The sequence below is a fragment of the Microcaecilia unicolor genome, chromosome 2 (genome assembly GCF_901765095.1).
Source record: "Microcaecilia unicolor chromosome 2, aMicUni1.1, whole genome shotgun sequence".
NCBI classification, from domain to species: domain Eukaryota; kingdom Metazoa; phylum Chordata; class Amphibia; order Gymnophiona; family Siphonopidae; genus Microcaecilia; species Microcaecilia unicolor.
This window is the reverse complement of record NC_044032.1, coordinates 614,815,591-614,837,089: the sequence shown is the minus strand read 5'-3', so window position 1 is coordinate 614,837,089 and position 21,499 is coordinate 614,815,591. Positions and strand designations below refer to the sequence as shown.

Below are 21,499 nucleotides of genomic sequence, written 5' to 3'. Positions count from 1 at the left end.
ATATAAGAGTTGGAAGGATCCACACAAGAAAGCACAAATGTGTTGCTGTGGTCCAATAGGTATCCCTGAGGCAGCTGTATTTGCTACTGCTTAATGGGACATCCCAGCTGTGCTGTCAACTAGATGTAAGGAAATCCTGGATTCTCTACTGGGAGAACTGTTCCAGCAATGGTAATGGAACTCACGCAGGAGGGGGCCATACTGGAGCTCAAAACCCCTAAAGTTGCTGGATCAGTGACCACTAGGAAGCAAAGGATAGTGGTAGGTGATGACTACATCCTAAGGGATATAAAGTCATCCATCCGCTGACCAGACATAAGTTCCAAGAGGTGTGCTGTCTGCCTGGTACCAAGATTCAAGATGTTATGGATAGTTTGCTGAGAGTCTCCGCACGAATCAAGAAATGACTTTCTGACTCGGGAAGAATGGGTGAAGCAGAGAGATGTTCAGGTGCTGTTTTTGTTGATCCTCCCTGTTAAGGGTAAAGGCCAGAATGGAGAGCCCTGTATCCTGGAGATGAATATATTGCTGCCTGGATGGTGTCACCGAGAGAATTCTGCTTCCTGGACATAGGTTGATTTTCCAAGGGCTGATGAGAAGAGATGGTGTCTACCTGGATAAGAGATGAAGGGACTTCTGCAGCAGATTGGCTAACCTCCAGATGAGGGATTTAAACTAGGATCATTGGAGATGGCTGAAACAAGCTACCAGGTAAGAAAAAGTCCTCAGCTAAATAAAACATTATGAGGGTAATTCTATAAGAGGGCATCTAGGATAAGAGGTTAAGCAGGCGCCTTACTTCAAGCCTATTGCGTAAAGAAAAGTAGGCAGCTAGCCCAAGTGGCAGAAAATGCACTTACATTTAAGGCACAATCACTTAAGCCAGTCCTATAACTAGTCTAAATGCCCATCACTAGATATTAGACAGACCATGTGTAAATTACAAAATACTAATTTGAAAAGAGGGAATTGTTCATCTGGGTGCAATAGACTGACCCTCTTCACAGGCAGAAGTGAACAGAGATTTCATGGGTGCAACAGACTGACCCTCTTCACAGACAGAAGTGGACAGAGATTTCATTCAGCTAGCGTTGGTCAATGTGTTTTTGTTTTTTAAATAGTGGCCATTGCCAGCTGAGTTCACAGACGGGCCGATGATCAGACGCAAACGTGGACACTAAAGGCTGTTAGCGTCATACTAGCACCTGTGTTTGCTACCACCCCATGATCAGAACCCCCGAGTACGTGAAACAATGTGCTCGCGGGCTCTGAATGGAACTAGCATGCAAATGCATGCAAAACAGGGCTCTTAGCACAAGTAGCATGCAAATACTACAGACTTGAAAGCAATCAACGAAACAACTATCTTTCGAAAATCTCTGAAAACATTCTTCTTCAATAAGGCCTACAATGAGAGCCTACTACCTCACTAAGTCACCTCACCAACCCACTCAATTATGAACGCCCACCTTCTATAACTACCCCAATCACTCTCTTCCTTCGTCTCTCTTCCCTTCCTTGATCGCTACACATTACTAACTGTATCTGATATCCTGAAATAACAATGTTAACAAATCTATGTAAGCCACATTGAGCCTCCAAATAGGTGGGGGAATGTGGGATACAAATGCAAATAAATAATGCTAAATGTATTCCTCCCCAATGATCAGTGAGCAGTGCGCCAAAAATTGGTGTGCTGGCCGCAGCAAAACCTAGGCCTGCTTGGAGCTGGCGTTAGGGTTTGCAGACCATTAGGAAAGAATGGTGAGCCCTGTCCAGCATGCATTTGCGTGCTAGCAGGCCCTCCCATTCCCCTCAATGCAGCAGCCCTCCCCTCCCCCCCCCCCCCCAGCGACAGATTCACCCCCCCCTACCATGGAGCCCTGGTGGCCCAATGGGCCATAAGTCAATCCCCCCCCCCCACCAACCTGGTGGTCTAGCAGCCCTTCTCCACCCCCCTACCTTCGTTGGAAGAGGGAGGTAGCCTTCCTCCTCTTCCATCGGCGCAGCCTCGAAAATGGTGGTGCCCAGCCCAGTGCATCCTGGGATATGCTGGGCAGGGCTTCACACCATATAAGGGCAATGGACCTTGTAAGCAGGAGTTATCCACGTAGGAGCTGTTCCCTGGATATACTGCCTTTCTGTGGTTTTTGCAACTACATTGAAAGCGGTATACATAGTACATACAAGTACTTATTTGTACCTGGGGCAATGGAGGGTTAAGTGACTTGTCTAGAGTCACAAGGAGCTGCAGTGGGAATTGAACCCAGTTCCCCAGGCTCAAATTCCACTGTACTAACCACTAGGCTACACCTCTACTCCAAGGGGAAGTACTATGGATAGGTGATTTCAATATGCTGAATGTTGCTGGGGTCCCTATCTAGAAATAGGGAGATCATGGATTCTCTACAGGGAGAACTGTTCCAGCAACTGGTAATGGAATCCACATGCATTTGGGGGTAGTGGAAGGAGGCAGGCAGACTGAACCTGGTGCTTACATATAGAAAGAGTATTTTTGACGTTATAGTGGTGACCATCTGGCATCCAGTAATCATCAGATGAAGTAACATAACATAGTAGATGATGGCAGAAAAAGAACTGCACGGTCCATCCAGTCTGCCCAACAAGACAAACTCATATGTGCTACTTTTTGTGTATACCTAGTGATTCAATATTAGGCTATGCATTCAAAAGTGAGGGTCTTAGACTTCAAGAAAACGTGTTTTGTCAAGATGGGGGAACACCTCAAAGAAATGTTAGCTGAATGGGAACTTCTGTAAAAAGTAGAAAATCAGTGAACACTTAACTGGCCAAGTGCTGACTCCACCTCCGGAACGTCCCCAAACTAGCCAGTTTTTAGTTATGTGCTAACAGGGCATTTTCAGCAGCACTAACCGCAGGGCCGTGCCTAGGGTCTCTGGCGCCCCCCTGCAGACTATCAGTTGGCGGCGGCGGCAGCAGCGGCGCCCCTCCCCCCCCCCCCCCCCCCGTGAAAATGATCGCTCACCACTTGCCACACTGACAGGAATTGTCAGCAATATTCTTAGAAACAAATTGCTATACATTGCAAAATAAGATAGCAGATGTAAATTCTCAAAGTGGACATATTCCAAACACTAAAATGAAAATAAAATGATTTTTTTCTACCTTTGTTGTCTGGTGACTTTCTTTTTCTGATCATGCTGGCCCAGTATCTGATTCTGCTGCTATCTGTCCTCTTAACTCCATTTCCAGGGCTTCCTTTCCATTTATTTCTTTCCTTTCCTCCTTTCTTCTTCATTTCTGGTCCTCAGCTTCTGCCTATTTTCTTCATCCATGTGCAGTTTTTCTCCTCTCTTCCTTTTCCCTCATTTCATCTCCTTCATCTTTCTTCCCTCCCCTCTATGTCCAGCAATTTCTCCTCTCTCCCTGAGCCCTGCTCTCCCATCCATGCTCCTCTGTCCCCTGCCCCCTCCATTAATCCCTATCCAGCAATTCCCCTCTCTCCCTGAGCCCTGCCCTCCCATCCATGCTCCTGTCCCCTCCATTCATCCCTATTCAGCAATTCCCCTCTCTCCCTGAGCCCTGCCCTCCCATCCATGCTCCTCTGTCCCCTCCATTCATCCCTAATTCCCTATCCAGCAATTCCCCTCTCTCCCTGAGCCCTGCCCCTCCCATCCATGCTCCTCTGTCACCCTCCATTAATCCCTATCCAGCAATTTCCCTCTCTCCCTTCTATGACCCCCCCTCGCATCCATGCTCCTCTCTCCCCTGTCCTCCCGCTCCCATGTCCCAGTTTGCCTGGCCCGCCCTCTTCTCCCCTCCCCCTTCGCATCCATGCTCGTCTCTCCCCTGCCCTCCTGCTCCCATGTCCCAGTTGGCCTGGCCCGCCCTCTTCTCCCCCCCCTTCGCATCCATGCTCCTCTCTCCCCTGCCCTCCCATTGTTCAACTGCCCGCCCTCTTCGCTCCCCCCAACATCCCTTTTCTTTTTTTTCTTTTTAAATTTACCTCCGTGGCGGTCCAGCAGCGCAGCGTCAGTGAAGGAGGCGGCGCTCCCGACGTCTCTAGCCTTCACTTCGCTGTGTTCCGCCTTCTTCTGACGTCAAGGAAATGACGTCAGAAGAAGGTGGAACACAGCGATGGGAAGGCTAGAGACGTCGGGAGCGCCGCCTCCTTTACTGACGCTGCGCTGCTGGACCGCCACAGAGGTAAATTTAAAAAGAAAAAAAAGAAAAGGGATGTTGGGGGGAGAGAAGAGGGTGGGCAGTTGAACAATGGGAGCGGGAGGGTGAACGAGGTGAGCATGGTGCGGTGGCGCCCCCCTGCCATGCTTACCCCACTTACCGTGTTGGCACGGCCCTGACTAACCGGTTAAGTGCCACTGAAAATGAGTGGTTAGCCCCAAACAGGCAATTTAACTGGCCAGGAGCCGTTTCTCAACTGCCCACCCCCTAAACACCAGGTCCAAGAATGAGCCAGTAGCTGACATGTAAACGTGCTTCAGAGCAAGTGTAAATGCCAAAGGGGAAATATTCATGTAGTCTCATATTTTCTTGTACACCCAAATCATACCAAGAACACACTCCCTTTAAACCTATGTGTCCCATGGCTTAAGATGTGTAAACAATGGCATTGCAAAATCAGCATTTACACATGGGCAAATGCCACTATTTAAATATGATGCCACAGAACCCTGCTAAAATGATCTTCTCAATAGCAACATAGTAAGTAATAGCTGATAAAAAGACAAATTGGTCCATGCCGCCTGCCCATTCATCCAGTTTGGGTAGTGAAGTACATAAATTTCCAGATGCAACCCAACACCAGCTCACTTCCAGGTGGTCATTCATCTAGCATGGCCTTCCATATCTGTCCCAAGTGTGCCCATAATCTGTTAAAAATGTTGGTCTTCACCACCCACACGGGTAGGCCGTTCAGCTTTGATTTTTAGAAGATCAATTCTTAATCCAACACACAGAATCCCTTCTACATCTTATTAGTAAGTCCTGCAATAATCTCCATAGCCACCAAAGGATCTGGCCTCCCTAGGCTCATTGAAATAACATATCTGCTGGTCACCAACAGGTTGGTTGAGTAATTCAGTGGGGTATTACTAATCCAAAACCATATAATAAGGCCTTTTATTCCTTAGGGGGGTCAATATTCAGAAGGGTTTAACCGGGTGGGAGAGGTTCCTGCCTAGTTAAACCCCGCTGAGCTGGCCATCTGTTGATATTCAGCAGCACTTATCCAGGCAGTGCCACTGAATATTGACTCCAAGCAGCCAAAGTGTAATCAGCCAGTTGAGAGGCAGTTCAGGGGAGGAGTAGGGGCAGTCCTGGAAGTTATGCAGGCCAAGGGTGATATTCAGTGCCATTGCCCGCATACCTAACCGGACAAGTAGGGCTGCATAAATATTTATTTAAAAGATTTCTAGTCTGCACATCTACCATTCTGAGTGGAGGAGTGGCCTAGTGGTTAGGGTGGTGGACTTTGGTCCTGGGGAACTGAGGAAGTGAGTTCGATTCCCGGCACAGGCAGCTCCTTGTGACTCTGGGCAAGTCACTTAACCCTCCATTGCTCCATGTAAGCCACTTTGAGCCTGCCATGAGTGGGAAAGTGCGGGGTACAAATGTAACAAAAATAAATAAATACACTTATAACCATAATTCCACATGCCATAAAATCACAAACATAAAACATAACTAAAAATAGGTAGAAATCTTAAATGCTCATTGAAATAGAAGTTTTCTATGCTTTTTTAAAGTCATTCAAGCTTGTTAAAGCTCAAATCTCTTTAGGTAGAGAGTTCCATAGTCTTGGTCCTGCAATATATAAAAAACTGAGTTTTTGTGTTTCTCAAGATAAACTTTCTAAAAGGTGGAACACCAAGCACACTGGACAAAGCCAATCTCAAAGACCGAGATGGTTGATATAGATGTAAAACTAGCTGCAATCACAGGAGAGATTTTGTTAGATATCATTTTAAATACTAATAGCAATATTTTATATTCCACCCTGTATTCATATCGGAAGCTAGTGCAAATAAGTAAGTACAGGGGTAATGTGTCAGAGTCTAACTTTACCAGCAACGGTTAATGTTTATAAAAATTCTCACTGCCACCAGCTGAATATTGACCCCTAGATTTTATAAACTGTAAATTTAGGGGTTTATTTTTCAGCAAATTATCGGCTCTTTGTTGGTGTAAAATATTGGTTGCACCAAAGGTACTATTGCTGGGACTTTTTCTGAAGAAATCAGGTATGTACATTTGTGTCACTTAGGAATTGTCAGAGCGAAAAAGCACAAGAACTGAGTGGAAGATACAAGTGAAGTCAGATGAGCAGTGGTGTGCTGGTAAATTTTTAACAACAGGCTCTCTCCCTGGTCCACCTCGGCGCCCCCCCTTCCACCACTGCACCCCTCCCCCCCAAAAAAAAAAAATTTGCAGAGCTGGCTATACCCGGGGGAGGGGGGGGGGGGGGGCGGCTAACACATTACTCTCTCCAGGAAAAAAAAATTAAATGATCCCAGGTTCCAATCTAATTCATGTTTAATATGGGGTAAAATGCCATAAATAAGTAAATAAACATAAACTTTTAACGTTCAGCACCTGATTCTCAAAGTGGACATATTCCAAACACTATAATGAAAATAAAATTATTTTTTTTCTACCTTTGTTGTCTGGTGAATTTGTTTCTCTGATCATGCAGGTCCAGTATCTTATTCTGCTGCTCTCTATCTGTTCCCTTGACTCCGTTTCCAGGGTTTCCTTTCCATTTATTTCTTTTCTTTCCTCCTTTCTTCTTCATTTCTGGTCCTCCGCATACTTGACTGTACAGTGGATCCAGCTTCTGCCTATTTTCTCCATCCATGTGCAGTTTCTCTCCTCACTTCCTTTTCCCTCATCTAATCTCCTTCCTCTATCTTCCCTCCATGTCCAGCATTTCTTCTCTCTCCCTTCCCTCCCCTCCATCCATGTCCAGAATTTCTCTTGCTCTCCCCGCCATCCATGTCCTGAAACTCTCCTCTCTACCCTGCCCCTCTCTATCCATCCATACCCAGCAATTCTCTTCTCTCCCCTGCCCCCTCTGCCCATCCATGCCCAGCAATTCTCTCCTCTGCCCATCCATGCCCAGCAATTCTCTCCCCTGCTTCCCTCTGCCATCCATGCCCAGCAATTCTCTCCCCTGCCCCCCTCTGCCAATCCAAGCACAGCAATTCTCTCCTCTGCCCATCCATGCCCAGCAATTCTCTCCCCTGCCCCCCTCTGCCCATCCATGCCCAGCTCTCTCCCCTGCCCCCCTCTGCCCATCCATGCCCAGCAGTTCTCTCCCCTGCCTCCCTCTGCCCATCCATGCCCAGCAATTCTCTCCCCTGCCATCCATGCCCAGCAATTCTCTCCTCTGCCCATCCATGCCCAGCAGTTCTCTCCCCTGCCCCCTCTGCCCATCCATGCCCAGCAATTCTCTCCTCTGCCCATCCATGCCCAGCAGTTCTCTCCCCTGCCCCCCTCTGCCCATCCATGCCCAGCAATTCTCTCCCCTGCCTCTTTCTGCCCATCCATGCCCAGCAATTATCTCCCCTGCCCCCTCTGCCCAGCAATTCTCTCCCCTGCCCATCCATGCCCAGCAATTCTCTCCCCTGCCTCCCTCTGCCCATCCATGCCCAGCAGTTCTCTCCCCTGCCTCCCTCTGCCCATCCATGCCCAGCAATTCTCTCCCCTGCCCCCTTCTGCCCATCCATGCCCAGCAATTCTCTCCTCTGCCCATCCATGCCCAGCAGTTCTCTATCCTGCCTCCCTCTGCCCATTCATGCCCAGCAATTCTCTCCCCTGCCCCCCTCTGCCCATCCATGCCCAGCAGTTCTCTCCCCTGCCCCCCTCTGCCCATCCATGCCCAGCAATTCTCTCACCCTGCTCCCCTCTGCCCATCCATGCCCAGCAATTCTCTCCCCTGCCCCCCTCTGCTCATCCATGCCCAGCAATTCTCTCCCCTGCCTCCCTCTGCCCATCCATGCCCAGCAATTCTCTCCTCTGCCCATCCATGCCCAGCAATTCTCTCCCCTGCCTCCCTCTGCCCATCCATGCCCAGCAATTCTCTCCCCTGCCTCCCTCTGCCCATCCATGCCCAGCAGTTCTCTCCCCTGTCCATCCACTCTCCTCTGCCCATCCATGCCCAGCAGTTCTCTCCCCTGCCCCCCTCTGCTCATCCATGCCCAGCAATTCTCTCCCCTGCCTCCCTCTGCCCATCCATGCCCAGCAGTTCTCTCCCCTGCCTCCTTCTGCCCATCCATGCCCAGCAATTCTCTCCCCTGCCCCCCTCTGCCCACCCATGCCCAGCAATTCTCTCCTCTGCCCATCCATGCCCAGCAGTTCTCTCCCCTGCCCCCCTCTGCCCATCCATGCCCAGCAGTTCTCCTCCCTCCCCTGCCCTCCCGCTCCCATCCATGTGTAGCGATGTCCTTCGCCCCCCCATCCTCCCCTGCCGCTCCCATCCGTTAGTTTCAAATACCTGCCTCGAAGCGCCGCCTTATTTAAAGCCCTGCTGCCCGTCTCCAGCTGCCTTCCCTGATTGCTTCTCAGGAGTTGGATTCTTCGCGCCCTTAGTCCGACTCCCGCCATGGGAAAAGGAAATGACGTCAGAAGGCGGGACTAAGGGCGCGAACCAACTCCTGAGAAGCAATCAAGGAAGGCAGCTGGAGACGGGCAGCAGGGCTTTAAATAAGGCGGCGCTTCGAGGCAGGTAATTGAAACGGACGGATGGGAGCGGCAGGGGAGGATGGGGGGGCGAAGGACATCGCTACACATGGATGGAAGCGGGAGGGGAGGTAAGCATGGCGCCCTCCTGCCATGCTTACCTCGTGCAGTGGAGCCGGCTCGCCCCCTACAACAACCGGCTCGCAAGAGCTGTCAAAATTTAACAAGCGGCTCTTGTGAGCCGGCTCCAGCACACCACTGGTTGAGGGTATAAGAGGTGCTTTTCTGGGGAATGGTACTTTTCTGGTGTTTATCAGTTAAAACATATAGGGCCCTGTTTACTAAGGCACGCTAGTGTTTTTAGCACGTGCTAATGCTTGAAACACCCATATATTTGTATGGGTGTCTCTAGCGTTAGACTGCTAAAAACGCTAGGGCACCTATAGCTCAGCTTAGTAAACAGAGCCCAGAATTACTAGGCTTGCTTTCCCGAAGCAGGCTGTGAAAACTGTAAGGCTGTTTATTGCTATTCTGCATGCTGTTTTAGATTTTTCAGTCTGTATTTTATATTTATCTTTTCATTACTTTTTATTCTTTTTTTTTTTAGGGCTGCATGTTGATTAAAATTTGTAATTGCAATTAATTGCACAATTAAAGATATGTTATTTTTTCCCCACTGCAGCTTTTTGTGACTCTGAGCAAGTCACTTAACCCTCCATTGCCCAGAGTGACAACTGACTTGCTTAGAATCACAAGGAGCTGCAATAGGACAAATAAATAAATAAATATATAAATAACATACTTTTGCACAATTATTGTAATTCAAATTTTAATCAAAATGTAGCCCTAAAAATTAGGAAGCCCTACTTGTAAGACATGATAAGTGATACAAAAAAACTCTAAGTAACTGCGTTGTGCTGCATTCAGTTGTTTTCCCTTGCCCTAAATATTTTTGTCTACCTCATGACGTACCAGAAGAGTGAAGCTGTGTTCAGGCAGAATTCTGTACTGTTCCACCAGCCGCTTCCTGGTGACTCTGGGGAGCTCTGGTAGCCTCTCCTGGATTAAATCAATGTTCACCACTTGCTGAGGATTCATATTGGCTGGTAAGGACTTAGCATCAAAGAGAATCAAAGGTGGAAGATTTGGCTCTGGCATGAACCTGCCAAGAATGAAAATACTTCACATTACGTATACGTTTTTCTTATAATGCTTTTGTTTTGTTTTTTTTAATTTTTTTATCTTCTCCCCTTAAATCTGACACAATATGATAATCTTTGCTTTCAAGTTGGAAAAAGGCTTTAAAACAAGCCTGGTGCCACTGCAGCAAATTTATGCTTTCAGCCATTGTACATGTCCAGACACTGACAGGTTCAATTTATTTCGGTTGAACAGTTTATTGCTGAGCTGCACCCACTTGTACTGTGCTTCTGTCCTTTCAATGATCCCCCCACGTTCTGCACGGCCGTTACTTTCTGCCTCTGATTATCTGACCATTGTCCTCTAAATGCCAAGCGGAGTCTATGTTAATGACAGAAAACTGTCAGTAAAAGTGTCATTTATAAATTTGGCTCTGTTTACAACCCTGCTGTGCAAAGAGACAGATGTTCTGGTAGCCAAGTTTGGAGAATCTTGTGTATTAGAGAAAACCGTTCAATAAGAAACTTTACACAGATGCCCAATGTATGAAAATTTAAACAAGATGCAAATGTGAAAGTGTATAGAGTTAAGGCCTAATTGCCTATTTAATAAGCACATTACTCTTTCCCACAAAGGCTTAGGTCTGACAGCAACCTCAAACTAGCCAGCGTGAGAGGTGTTGCAAAGTGATGTCCTTAGCCTAGCGGAGACGGTAAAAAAACTCACTATGCCCTTCCACTGACCTCCCCTGAGAACAGCAATATGGGCTTTTCAAAACACAGTGAGCCCATACTATTGTTCTCAGGAGAAATCAATGTACACACATGAAAGCACACATCCAGGAGGGGTTAATTTTATGCACAGATCGACCACCGCAAATGTGTGCTTTCATTTTCTTTGGACATGTGCATATAAGAGGCAGTGCTTACTGCTGAACCTTGGAATGCATTCATCTGGAAGACTTTCCCCCATTACTATCCTATCCAAGTGGATTGGAGGAGTAGCCTAGTGTTTAGAGCACCAGTCTTAACATCAAATCCCACTGCTGCCCCTTGTGATCTTGGGCAAGTCTCTTAACCTTCCATTGCCTCAAGTACAAAATTAGACTGTGAACCCTCCAGGGACAGAGAAATGCCCAGTGTACCTGAATGTAATTCACCTTGAGCTACTAATGCAGATTACTGCAATGGAATTTATGCGGGATGCAAAACTCCAAACCACCCAAAACACAGCAGCCAGACTGGTATTTGGTAAAACACGATTCTAAAGTGCAAATCTCCTCTGAGAAAAGCTGCATTGGCTCCCAATCAAAGAACGGATCATCTTCAAAATCTGCACTTTGGTCCACAAAATTATCTACCTCATAGACCTACCAACCAGAAACAGAATTGGATCATCACGATCATACCTAAATCTACATTACCCGAATTGCAAAGGTCTTAAATACAAAACCACTTACGCATCCTGCTTCTTCTACATAAGCGCACAACTATGGAATGGACTCCCAAAATCTGCGAAAACAATCCACAACCATCTAAACTTCAGGCAATCACTAAAAACCAACCTCTTCAAAAAAGCTTACCCCACTGGCCCACCGTAACTCCCCACACCCAGCAACACCACATAACCAAAGATCGTGCTGGACAACATACAGTCGTCATTCCCTCCGACCATCATGGTGCCTGATACACACCGATCTCATTCGACCACAATATAACCTGTAATTGTTATCAACCGAAATGGCGAACGCCTTCTCGGTACTATGTAAGCCACATTGAGCCTGCAAATAGGTGGGAAAATGTGGGGTACAAACGTAATAAATAAATAAATAATGAAAACGGTGTGAGCTAAATCCAAATAAATAAGTTAGCTCACATAAAATTTGTATGTCATTAACTATCTGCATGGTGCAGTTTTAATTTGTAGTAGAAGCTCTTCTATTTGACTTTCTGCATTGGCCTCAGCATCGGTAGCTCACATTCACTACAACTTCAAAACTGAAATATGCAAGGTCAGATATACTTACATGGTTACATAAAGATCAATGATTTTCTCTCTTGGTTTGTCCCTCAGTGGTCTCTAACATGTTACCTCCCTTTTCAGAGCAGGCAGCAGAATGCCTTTTTGGGTTTTTTTTTTGGGGGGGGGGGGGGGAGACAAGAAAACCAGCTCCCCCGTCCCCCACCCTAAGCCCTCTAATTGCTGATGTTGTATGGGCCCCAGAGAGCATTCTCAGGTGGCCCAAGGCAAGCACACAGTGCCGCAGCAGCCATTTTATGTATCTCCCCGGGCTTGATGTGCTACCTTTTCAGCATGACCACTAGACATATAGCACTACATAATTCAAACTCATAACCCCAATTCTGCAGCTAAAAGAATGAGCCAGGAAACCAGCTACCATCCATTTTTTATTTGATGTATTCTAACCAGTCCTACTGTCTTGGCCATTTTCATTTTTGTCAGTTCCATATGAACCCTCCCTTTTGTAAATGGAGTGCTGTCTATTGGTCAACCATATATACATCTCCTATCAGAGATCCTTCTTCAATCCCTTCCTTGGTAAATGCCAATCAAAAACAGTTGTTCACCTTGTCAGCATTTTCTCATTACAGCGTTTTGTTTCACCTCTCATTCTCATGGGTGGCCCTAGGAGAGTAGTGCCCCCCCCTCATTTTGGAGTTATGCCCCCATCAGGAGAACTGGAGACACTGTCAACATTCACACTGCCTAGTGTCCACCCAAGTTAACCTCAACTCTCACCAAAAATAAAAATAAGTCCTGGCTATGTGTAATTAAACGCTGGAATTCGTTGCCAGAGAATGTGGTAAAGGCGGTTAGCTTAGCGGAGTTTAAACTGAGTTAGTTTTTTTTTAATCTAACCTTTACTTTTGAATGAACCCTCTCCATACCTGTCTTAATAGCGAACTACACCATCCGGTGATCACTGGATGCCAGATGATCATCCATTATAACATAGCATAAAGTCCAGTATGGCCCAATCCCTCATGCATTCCATTACCAACTACCGGAACAGTTTTCCTTGTAGAGAATCCAGGATCTCCCTATGTCTAACCCCCCCCCCCCCCCCCCAAAGGGATACCCTAATCAACATCTATGCCATCACCATATATATCTTTGCCAATTATCTGCGGAGCTTCGGCAGGTTTCTGTTTTCTGTAAATATTGAACAGAAGTAACTGTTGAGCAATTCCATTTTTCCTTCATGTCTATCTATAGCTGGGAGAAATCTATTTTTCAAAACTGATGACCCGATGATCAGTTCCCTGTACTGTTCCAAAACAGCGCTGGAACAGTGCGGGGAATTAACTTTCCCATGATCAATGCTAATAATATGCAAATTTAGGAGCGTTATTAGCATTGATCATTGTGAGAAAGAACGAGAGGATTGTGCCTGGGCATGCGCTAAGACACAGTCCTCCAACACTTGTTTGATAGGTCCTGTCTGTCAAAAATAAAAAGCCCAGATTCGTCAAACCTCAAGCCCCCAAACACAGGGGGGCTGGAGGTCCAGTGGACTTCCAGACCCCTCACCCTCAGCATGTAATCCCCCCACCCAAACACAAGGCTTGGCAGTCCACCAGACCCCCCCTCCGAACACAAAGCACCCCCCAAAAAGCCCTGGTGGTCTAGCGGTGGAGTCCAGCCTCCCTCTTTCCCCTCCTCCTTGAACCCAACCACCTCCCCTAACCTACTACTACTACTACTTAACATTTCTAAAGCGCTACTAGGGTTACGCAGTGCTGCACAATTTAACATGGAAGGACAGTCCCTGCTTGAAGAGCTTACAATCTAAAGAGACAAATGTACAGTTAATCAGATAGGTCAGACAGATTGGGGCAACCTATATGTTCGAAAGGTTAGGTAACCTCAGAATAGAGGAGGAGGAAGGGATCAGCGATCCCCTTATATGGAAGTTAAACCCCCACTTATTGCATACCAGGATGCAAAGGGCAGGGCGCCACCATTTTGAGGTGGCACTCAGAGGGAGGGAACACTATTCCCTTCCTCCTCTAATCTGAGGTATGAGGGGAGGGGGACCCTACCACTAGACCACCAGGGTATTTTAGGCTTTTTTGGGGGGCACTTTGTGTTTGGCAGGGGAGGGGGGTTACAAGCTGGGGGTGAGGGGTCCAGGGATTCACTGGACCCCCCAGGACTGAGAGTGGCAGCCCAGGCTGCCTGGCATGGACGGGAGTGGGGAGAGGAGGAAGAGAGTCTTAATCCTAATGCTAGCTCCAAGCTGGTGTAGGGTTAAGGCAATATTCTGCCCATACGACCAGAGCACAGTGCCAGACCCCTCTGATCATCCCGCGCAGGCAAACTTGGGCGCTAGTCTGGTGCTAATGGCCTCTAGTGCCCGCGTTTGCTTTTGATCATCGAGCTATGAGAGCTGGAGACAGAGGGCGCAAGCTTTAAGTCTCCAATTTGACTGAATTGAATAATATGAGATCGGGGTTCGGGCTTTCCTGGTTGGAGTCGGTGGTTGCTCCTGTTGGCCGCGGTGAACTTCCAGCTGGCTGAAGGCTCCGCTTTGGTTTCCCTGCCCAGCGCCTCCTGCCCCACGGAGCTGACTGAGAGCGAAGTCGCCGCAGAAGTGGGAACAGACGCAACTTGGGGGCTTGACCTTCTTAGCGCTCGCCCACCTCGTCCGGAATCTGGCTGCTATTGCAGTGGGCGTGTTTTGCCTGCACTCTCCGCTCCTGTGGAGTCTTTTCTGCACCAAGGACTGAATCTGAGCGTGCCTGGGCTCCTGTTTAGCCTGTGCTGCAGCAAGTATACTGTGGCATCCTCGTGGCTGTGTTGCTACCGCATCTGGACTGTTCCTGCTCCTCTCCCCTGCTCCCAAAATGGCCTTGCTTGCATCCTTTCTTGCTTATCTTTTTCTCTCCTTGTTTTCTTTCTCTTTTTCCCTCTCTCCTTCAGAAAGTACTCCTGTCCCCATTCCCATCCCCCGCACCTCCTGCAGACTGCCAAACCGTCCTCTCAGACCACATACCAAAGAACGCCAACTACTTCGCATCTGCCAATCGCAGTCCTCACCGCCAGCCTCTTGCCCTGTCTTGGTGGGCTACGTAAATGCCAGATCCGTAATCAAAAAAGCCTCAAATTTTAACGATTAGATCATGCAAGAAAGCCTTGACTTGGTCTTTATCACGGAAACCTGGGTCCGCCTCCAAACAGACCCTGTCTTGCTTGACTTATGTCCCTCAGGTTACAAGCTTGTCCACTGGCTGCGTCCAGGTAGGAGAGGTGGAGGTATTGCTCTCGTCTATCATTCCACCTTCGTCGTAGAGCCCATTGCTGACTCCATTAAGCCACAACTTGAAATCGCCTCAGTGAGAATATCTAATAAAACCTTATTTGGTCATCTAACTTGTGTCCTATTTTACGGACCTCCCGGCAACTGGTGTGATGTGCAACCTATCTTTACTGATTTCATCTCTACAACGTGTTTGTCCTGCCCCAATGTACTAATCCTGGGAGACATTAATCTGCACCTTGAAGATTCCTCCTCTGCACACATGCGAGACTGTTTGGCCTGTTTGGCCTTCCTCTGCTCTTGGGACTTCACCTACTGGAATACTCAGGCTACCCACTCCAGAGGTCACACTTTAGACCTCTTCTCTTTTAAGTCGGCTACCCACTACAATCTGTGCATAGCCAAAGCTTTGTGGACAGCTGTCCCTTGGTCTGATCACTTCAAGCTCATCTACTCAATTCTGTGGCAGCTAAAAGGGCCACTTAGCCTGCATTCCCCAACATCGTATACAACGAGAGGGTATGTTGACCCTGCGGCATTCTGGCAGTCTATATATGAGTCGGACTGGCCCGGCCGATCCTGGCAGCTTTTTGCACAACTGGGATAACCATTGTAGAACCACCCTAGATGCCATTGCGCCGCTCAAGGAGTGTTGCATAAAGAGGAAAGTAGCTGCCCCGTGGTTCAATGATCACCTCAGAACGCTCAAAGCAAACACTAGAAGGCTTGAAAGAGCCTGGCGAAAGTACCAGGACACTCAGCATTTATCTATGTGGAGGCAGTCTCACAGAATGTACAAGCACGCACTCAGGCAGGCGAAAAAGAATTACTTCAAGAAAAAAATTTGCCCGGATTTCAAAGAAGCCAAGAAACTCTTCTTCTTTGTAAACAAGCTAATGGATACTGCGGTACTTACCTCTACGGGAGGTGGTACCCTGCCTGCTGCCGATTTAGCAAAATTTTTCCAGGACAAACTCAAGAAGCTGCAGAGTGCCCTTGTGCAAAACAATTCCAACATTGGTGACTTTATTGCAGGCTTGGACCGGGGGCCTGATGAGCAACCAGCGGACCGTTTACTCTCCAGCTTTTCCACCCTCTCAGTTGATACTGTCAAGAGGGAGCTTCGCCGATTTGTTCGGAAGTACTGCAGGCTGGATGTATGCCCCAACTATCTGCTTCAAAGTGCCCCTGCCTGTTTCCTTGAAGACCTGACCCTGTACCTAAACCATATGCTCGGTGAAGGCAAGTTCCCAGCAAGCCACGGTAACATCTTGCTGACCCCGGTGCCTAAAGACACTAAGAAACTCAGTAGTGATTTGTCCAACTACCGGCCAATTGCCTCCATTCCCCTTTTCGTAAAACTTATGGAGAGCCGGGTGAATAAGCAACTCAATGCTCACCTGGACAAATTTAATGTTCTGCATGCCTCACAATAGGGATTTCGACCGCTCCACAGTACTGAGACCGTGCTTGTCACTCTCCTATCTAACTTCAAGCAAGAGATAGTTGAGGGGAAGAGCATTTTACTCTTGCAGTTCGACATGCCCAGCGCCTTTGATATGGTTCACCATGATATACTTCTGCGGCTCCTCGATTACTTCGGTGCAAGCAGAAATGTATTAGCCTGGCTTAGAGGTTTTCTAACATCCAGATCCTACCAAGTACAAGCCAACTCCACTCGGTCATCTCACTGGAAAGCTGACTGCGGAGTGCCGCAAGGCTCCCCGCTATCACCTACCCTGTTCAATGTGATGTTGATCCCCCCTGGCAATGGCTCTCTCCAAATTGGGGCTAAACCCATTTATCTACGCAGATGACATCACTATCTACATCCCGTTTGAGAAGAACCTGAATGAAATTACCAGTCGGATTCATCACGGCTTTAACACCATGCTTGACTGGGCCAATTCTTTTCGATTCAAGCTCAATGCCGAGAAAACGCACTGCTTGGTCCTCTCCTCTCCTTATTGCAAACTCTGGCCTCCTGCGCTAATTACTCCTGAGCTCACCCTACCTATCTCGTTATCCCTAAAAATCCTGGGTGTCTTGGTTGATCGAACCCTGACGTTGGAGCAGCATGTGAACTCTACAGTCCAGCAAATGTTCTACTCTCTCTGGAGGCTTAAGCGTATCAAGCCTTACTTCCCTCGAGGTGTTTTCCGCAATCTGGTCCAGTCTCTGGTGATTAGCCGTCTTGACTACTGCAATGGTATCTACGGAGGTTGTGCAGGTATGCTCCTAAAAAAATTGCAAACGGCCCAGAATACAGATGCCCGGCTCGTCTATGGGAAATCCAGATTTGAAAGCTTGAGACCATTGCGTGAGCGGCTGCACTGGCTTCCTGTGAAGGACCGCATCGTGTTCAAGACCTGTGCATTGGTGCACAAAATTATCTATGGAGATGCCCCTTCCTACATGGTCCCTCTTGTTAACCTACCGCCCTGAAACTCCCGAAGATCGGCCCGCTCGTACCTCACTCTCCATTACCCTGCTTCCCGTAGCCTCAAATATAAGGCCATCTATGGCTCCTCTTTTCCTTATCTCAGAACTCAACTGTGGAACGGGCTTGCCTCGGGAGATCAAAATCACTTCAGATCACCTGACCTTTAAGAAACGTCTCAAGACCTTCCTTTTTGGCAGCGCGTTTACCACGAGTCCTGCAGGAGATGCAGCCTTTTAGCCCACAGCTCACTCTGTGATACCCAATCACCCACCCTCTCTTCCATTCCCTCATCAGACTTCTCTTTCCCCCTCCTGTGACCCTGTCCACTGTACTTTGTGCTATTGTGTTATGGTTTGTTTATTAACTATTGTACGCCACATTGAGCCTGCCCATGGGCGGGAATATTGTGGGATATAAATGTTGTAAATAAATAATTATCAGTATTTAATTGAACAAAGAGCAGTTATATAACAACAAGAAAAATTAGAGAGACAGATACTTAACTGAAGGGAATAGGCTATGGATTAGGCAGAGTATATAGGAAAAGCCACCCTGGGGTTCGTGGAGTGTTTTTTTTTTTTTTTAAGAGTCCAGGGCCTGTAAACCACATCTGTACTGGAAGCAATCCCGAATCCCTTATTTATTAAAAATCAGTAGAGAAAACAGAGAAGCCAGAGACTTTATAGAGTTCAGTATCTAAAATAGTTTTATCAACAGATTAAAGGACAGGAGAGCAAAGACAAAATTAGAGCCCTGATTGCTTGTTGAAAAAGCAAGGTAGAAGTAGCAGAATATCTTAAAGCAAAACTAAAAGTTAGATGCAGAAATATATGAAACAAGTCAGATAATGCTTAGCTTTTGCGGAAGCTGATTTCACTCTGAAATGAAGCAAAAAAATTGTTCACTAATCTCAAAAGTGTAAATGGAAAGACCTCAGAGTCACCAGAGCATGTATGACAGATGTTAAACTGTAACCAACTCATTATCTAACAATGATCATCAGTCTCCATGAAACAGTGAAAGTGTCCAACATAAAATTGTGAATCTCAACAGTCATTGTTTCATTGAGACCAATTATGGTTGTTGGAGAAGGAGCTGGTTACAGCTAAACAGTTGACATACATACTCCGGTGGCTCTGAGATCTTCACATTTATACTTTTCAGACTAGTGAGCACCTTGTTTCAATTCATTTCAGAGTGTTTTTTCTCTTATAGTTATTATTTCACTCTGTGGAGGTCCATATTCTTCTATGGAAACTATTATCTGAACAGAGACATACAACATGTATGTGAAAACAGTGCCAAGGTAGACTTCTCCTGTGTTCCTTGATAACACTTCTGGTCATGTATGTAAGATGACGAATCCTAATCTGGATTTAAGATGGGGTTTGGAACATTAACAGCACTGACATTCCTTATAAATAAGGTTTTACTGGAATTTGATAAAGGCTCAGAGGTGTTATTAGTATTTCTGGATTTAAGTTCAAGTTTTCACACATTTCCCTGCCTCCCTGTCTTTTTTTTTTCTGAGATCCTCTGTATTTTTGTAGCACTTACCTACCTCTGTCAAAATTAAAAAGCATAAACACATTAACTTAAGCCTCCTTTGAAAACCATATTGGCTCTTTTCCCTCTCATTTTTAATTTAACATTTGCTGTTTAAGGTCACTGGTCTAAGTCAGAATGGTTGTTACAACCTGCCAGTGACTCTGTAAGGTACTGCCTTATCTTAAGGTTGATACAGGGCTCTGATTTCATACCTTTTGTGTTACACTGCACTGTCTGGTGGTAAGTGAAGTTCAGGAAACAACCTACTTTCTGTGTTTGTAAAATGTGGTACAGCATTGCCACCTCCGTCTTGGTTTCCATAAAAATTTGTCTGATAAGGGAAACAGGATGGGATTTGATCAAAGTGATTTACATATTATCTACAGGTACTTATTTTGTACCTGGGGCAATGAAGGGTTAAGTGACTTGCTCAGAGTCACAAGGAGCTGTAGTGGGAATCAAACCCAGTTCCTCTGGTTCTCAGGCCACTGCACTAACCATTAGGCTACTCCTCCGCTTATCCCTATGGGTAAAACATTATAAGCTTATCCTTGGGAATAAGCAGCATGGAATCCTGCTACATTTTGGTACACTGCCAGGTACACTGGCTTCCGATCAGGTACCGCATACAGTTCAAGCTTCTCCTACTGACTGACCTACAAATGCACTCGATCTGCAGCCCCTCATTACCTCTCTTCCCTCATCTCCCCTTACGTTCCTACACGAAACCTCCACTCACAGGACAAATCCCTACTCTCATCATCCTTCTCCACCACTGCCAACTCCAGGCTCCGCCCTTTCTGCCTCGCCTCATCCTATGCTTGGAATAAACTCCCTGAGCCCATACGCCAAGCCCCCTCCCTGCCCATCTTCAAATCCTTGCTCAAAGCCCACCTCTTCAATGTCGCCTTCAGCACCTAACCTTTATACCTCTACTCAGGAAATCTAGACTGCCCAGCTTGACATTTCGTCCTTTAGATTGTAAGCTCCTTTGAGCAGGGACTGTCCTTCTTTGTTAAACTGTACAGCGCTGCGTAACCCTAGTAGCGCTTTAGAAATGCTAAGTAGTAGTAGTAGTACCTGTGACCAGAATTGGCCACTGTTAAAAACAGGATGCTCGGCTTGATGGAACGTTGGTCTGATCTAGTATGGCAATACTTAATGTACTCTCTAGAAGCAAGTGCAAAAATCTCTATTTCTGTTTCTGCAGATGGGATGCGTCAAACACCACCTAGCAGATTAAAAGTTTCCACCAGCGAATGTGTATGTGTACCCAAGTGATACTGACATGCAGTGAAGCATTTTAACTTATGATCATATGATATTACATCAATCACCTTATTCAATTTCATCTTATCTATTTATAAGTATGCAAAGATTTACATACCTGTAATCCTGCTTTCCTTCTTTATCTCTCATCGGGGTGGTACACCTAAACATATAAACATATTTTATCACACACCTCCCTCATTTTCACCATTTCCTCAATTCTGCTACTGCAGTTATCAGGTGGTACATTGCTCCTACTTCTGAGACTGATGGCCCCACACTTTTAGAGTGAAAGAAATGGCACCGTTTTCAAGGCAAACAATACACATTTTGATGTGAATATGTTTTATGACTGAGGGGTCCTTTTATAAAGGCGCGCTAGCATTTTTAGCATGTACTCAATGCTAGAGACGCCCATATGTTCCTATGGACAACTGTAGCGTTTAGCACACGCTAAAAATGCTAGCGCGTCTTTGTAAAAGACCCCCTGAAAATAAACTACCTGGTCCATCTGACAAACCACTTTAAACCTTGTGGCAAGATGGACTACAAAGAAAACCTAGCACACATACAATCAATTGGCTCCAGTCACTTTTAAGTATGGAAAGCTGCACTCCTACAAAATCTATAGCTATGTTTTTCTAAATTGGTTTCTTTAATGGATACAAGATTAAGACCAAGATGCCATTAAAAAAGCAATTTTATTTCAGTGTTTTCTACCTACAGAATACATTTTTCTTCCTTGAGTTTTGCTGAGTACCTTCACGTTGTGACCCCATTGTATAAATCTATACTGAATGTCAACAAGGTAATAGTACAACTGAAGTAAGGAGTGACCTGGATTGGCCACTGTTGGAAGCAGGATACTGGGCTAGATGGACCATTGGTCTGACCTAGTATGGTTATTCTTGTGTTCTTATGAATACCTACTGGCTGCATATCATCCAAGATAGACAAGTGCCTGCCTGTTGCTTTGCACATTAGGGTTAGATACAGTTATGCCTTTCATATTCCGTTAATTCCTGTCAATAGTTCTAAGCGTATTAGAAACAAGAAGATTAATACAAGATAAAAAAAAACATACTAACAGCAAACCTACTGCTGTCTTAGTAGAAGATATTTTCAGAACAGGACAGTTT

At 46.4% G+C, this 21,499-nt stretch overlaps 1 protein-coding gene across 3 annotated transcripts in view; it reads right to left on the bottom strand.

Moving 5' to 3' along the window:
- GATB (glutamyl-tRNA amidotransferase subunit B) overlaps positions 1-21,499 on the bottom strand; it is a 224,983-nt gene that overhangs the window by 86,741 nt on the left and 116,743 nt on the right. For all 3 annotated transcript variants that reach the window (XM_030191645.1, XM_030191644.1, XM_030191643.1), the window contains exons 9-10: positions 20,479-20,523; positions 9,652-9,841 (exon numbers count right to left, since the gene is read on the bottom strand). In XM_030191645.1, the coding sequence (XP_030047505.1) occupies positions 9,652-9,841; positions 20,479-20,523 (235 nt within the window). The remainder of the gene's footprint in view (positions 1-9,651; positions 9,842-20,478; positions 20,524-21,499) is intronic.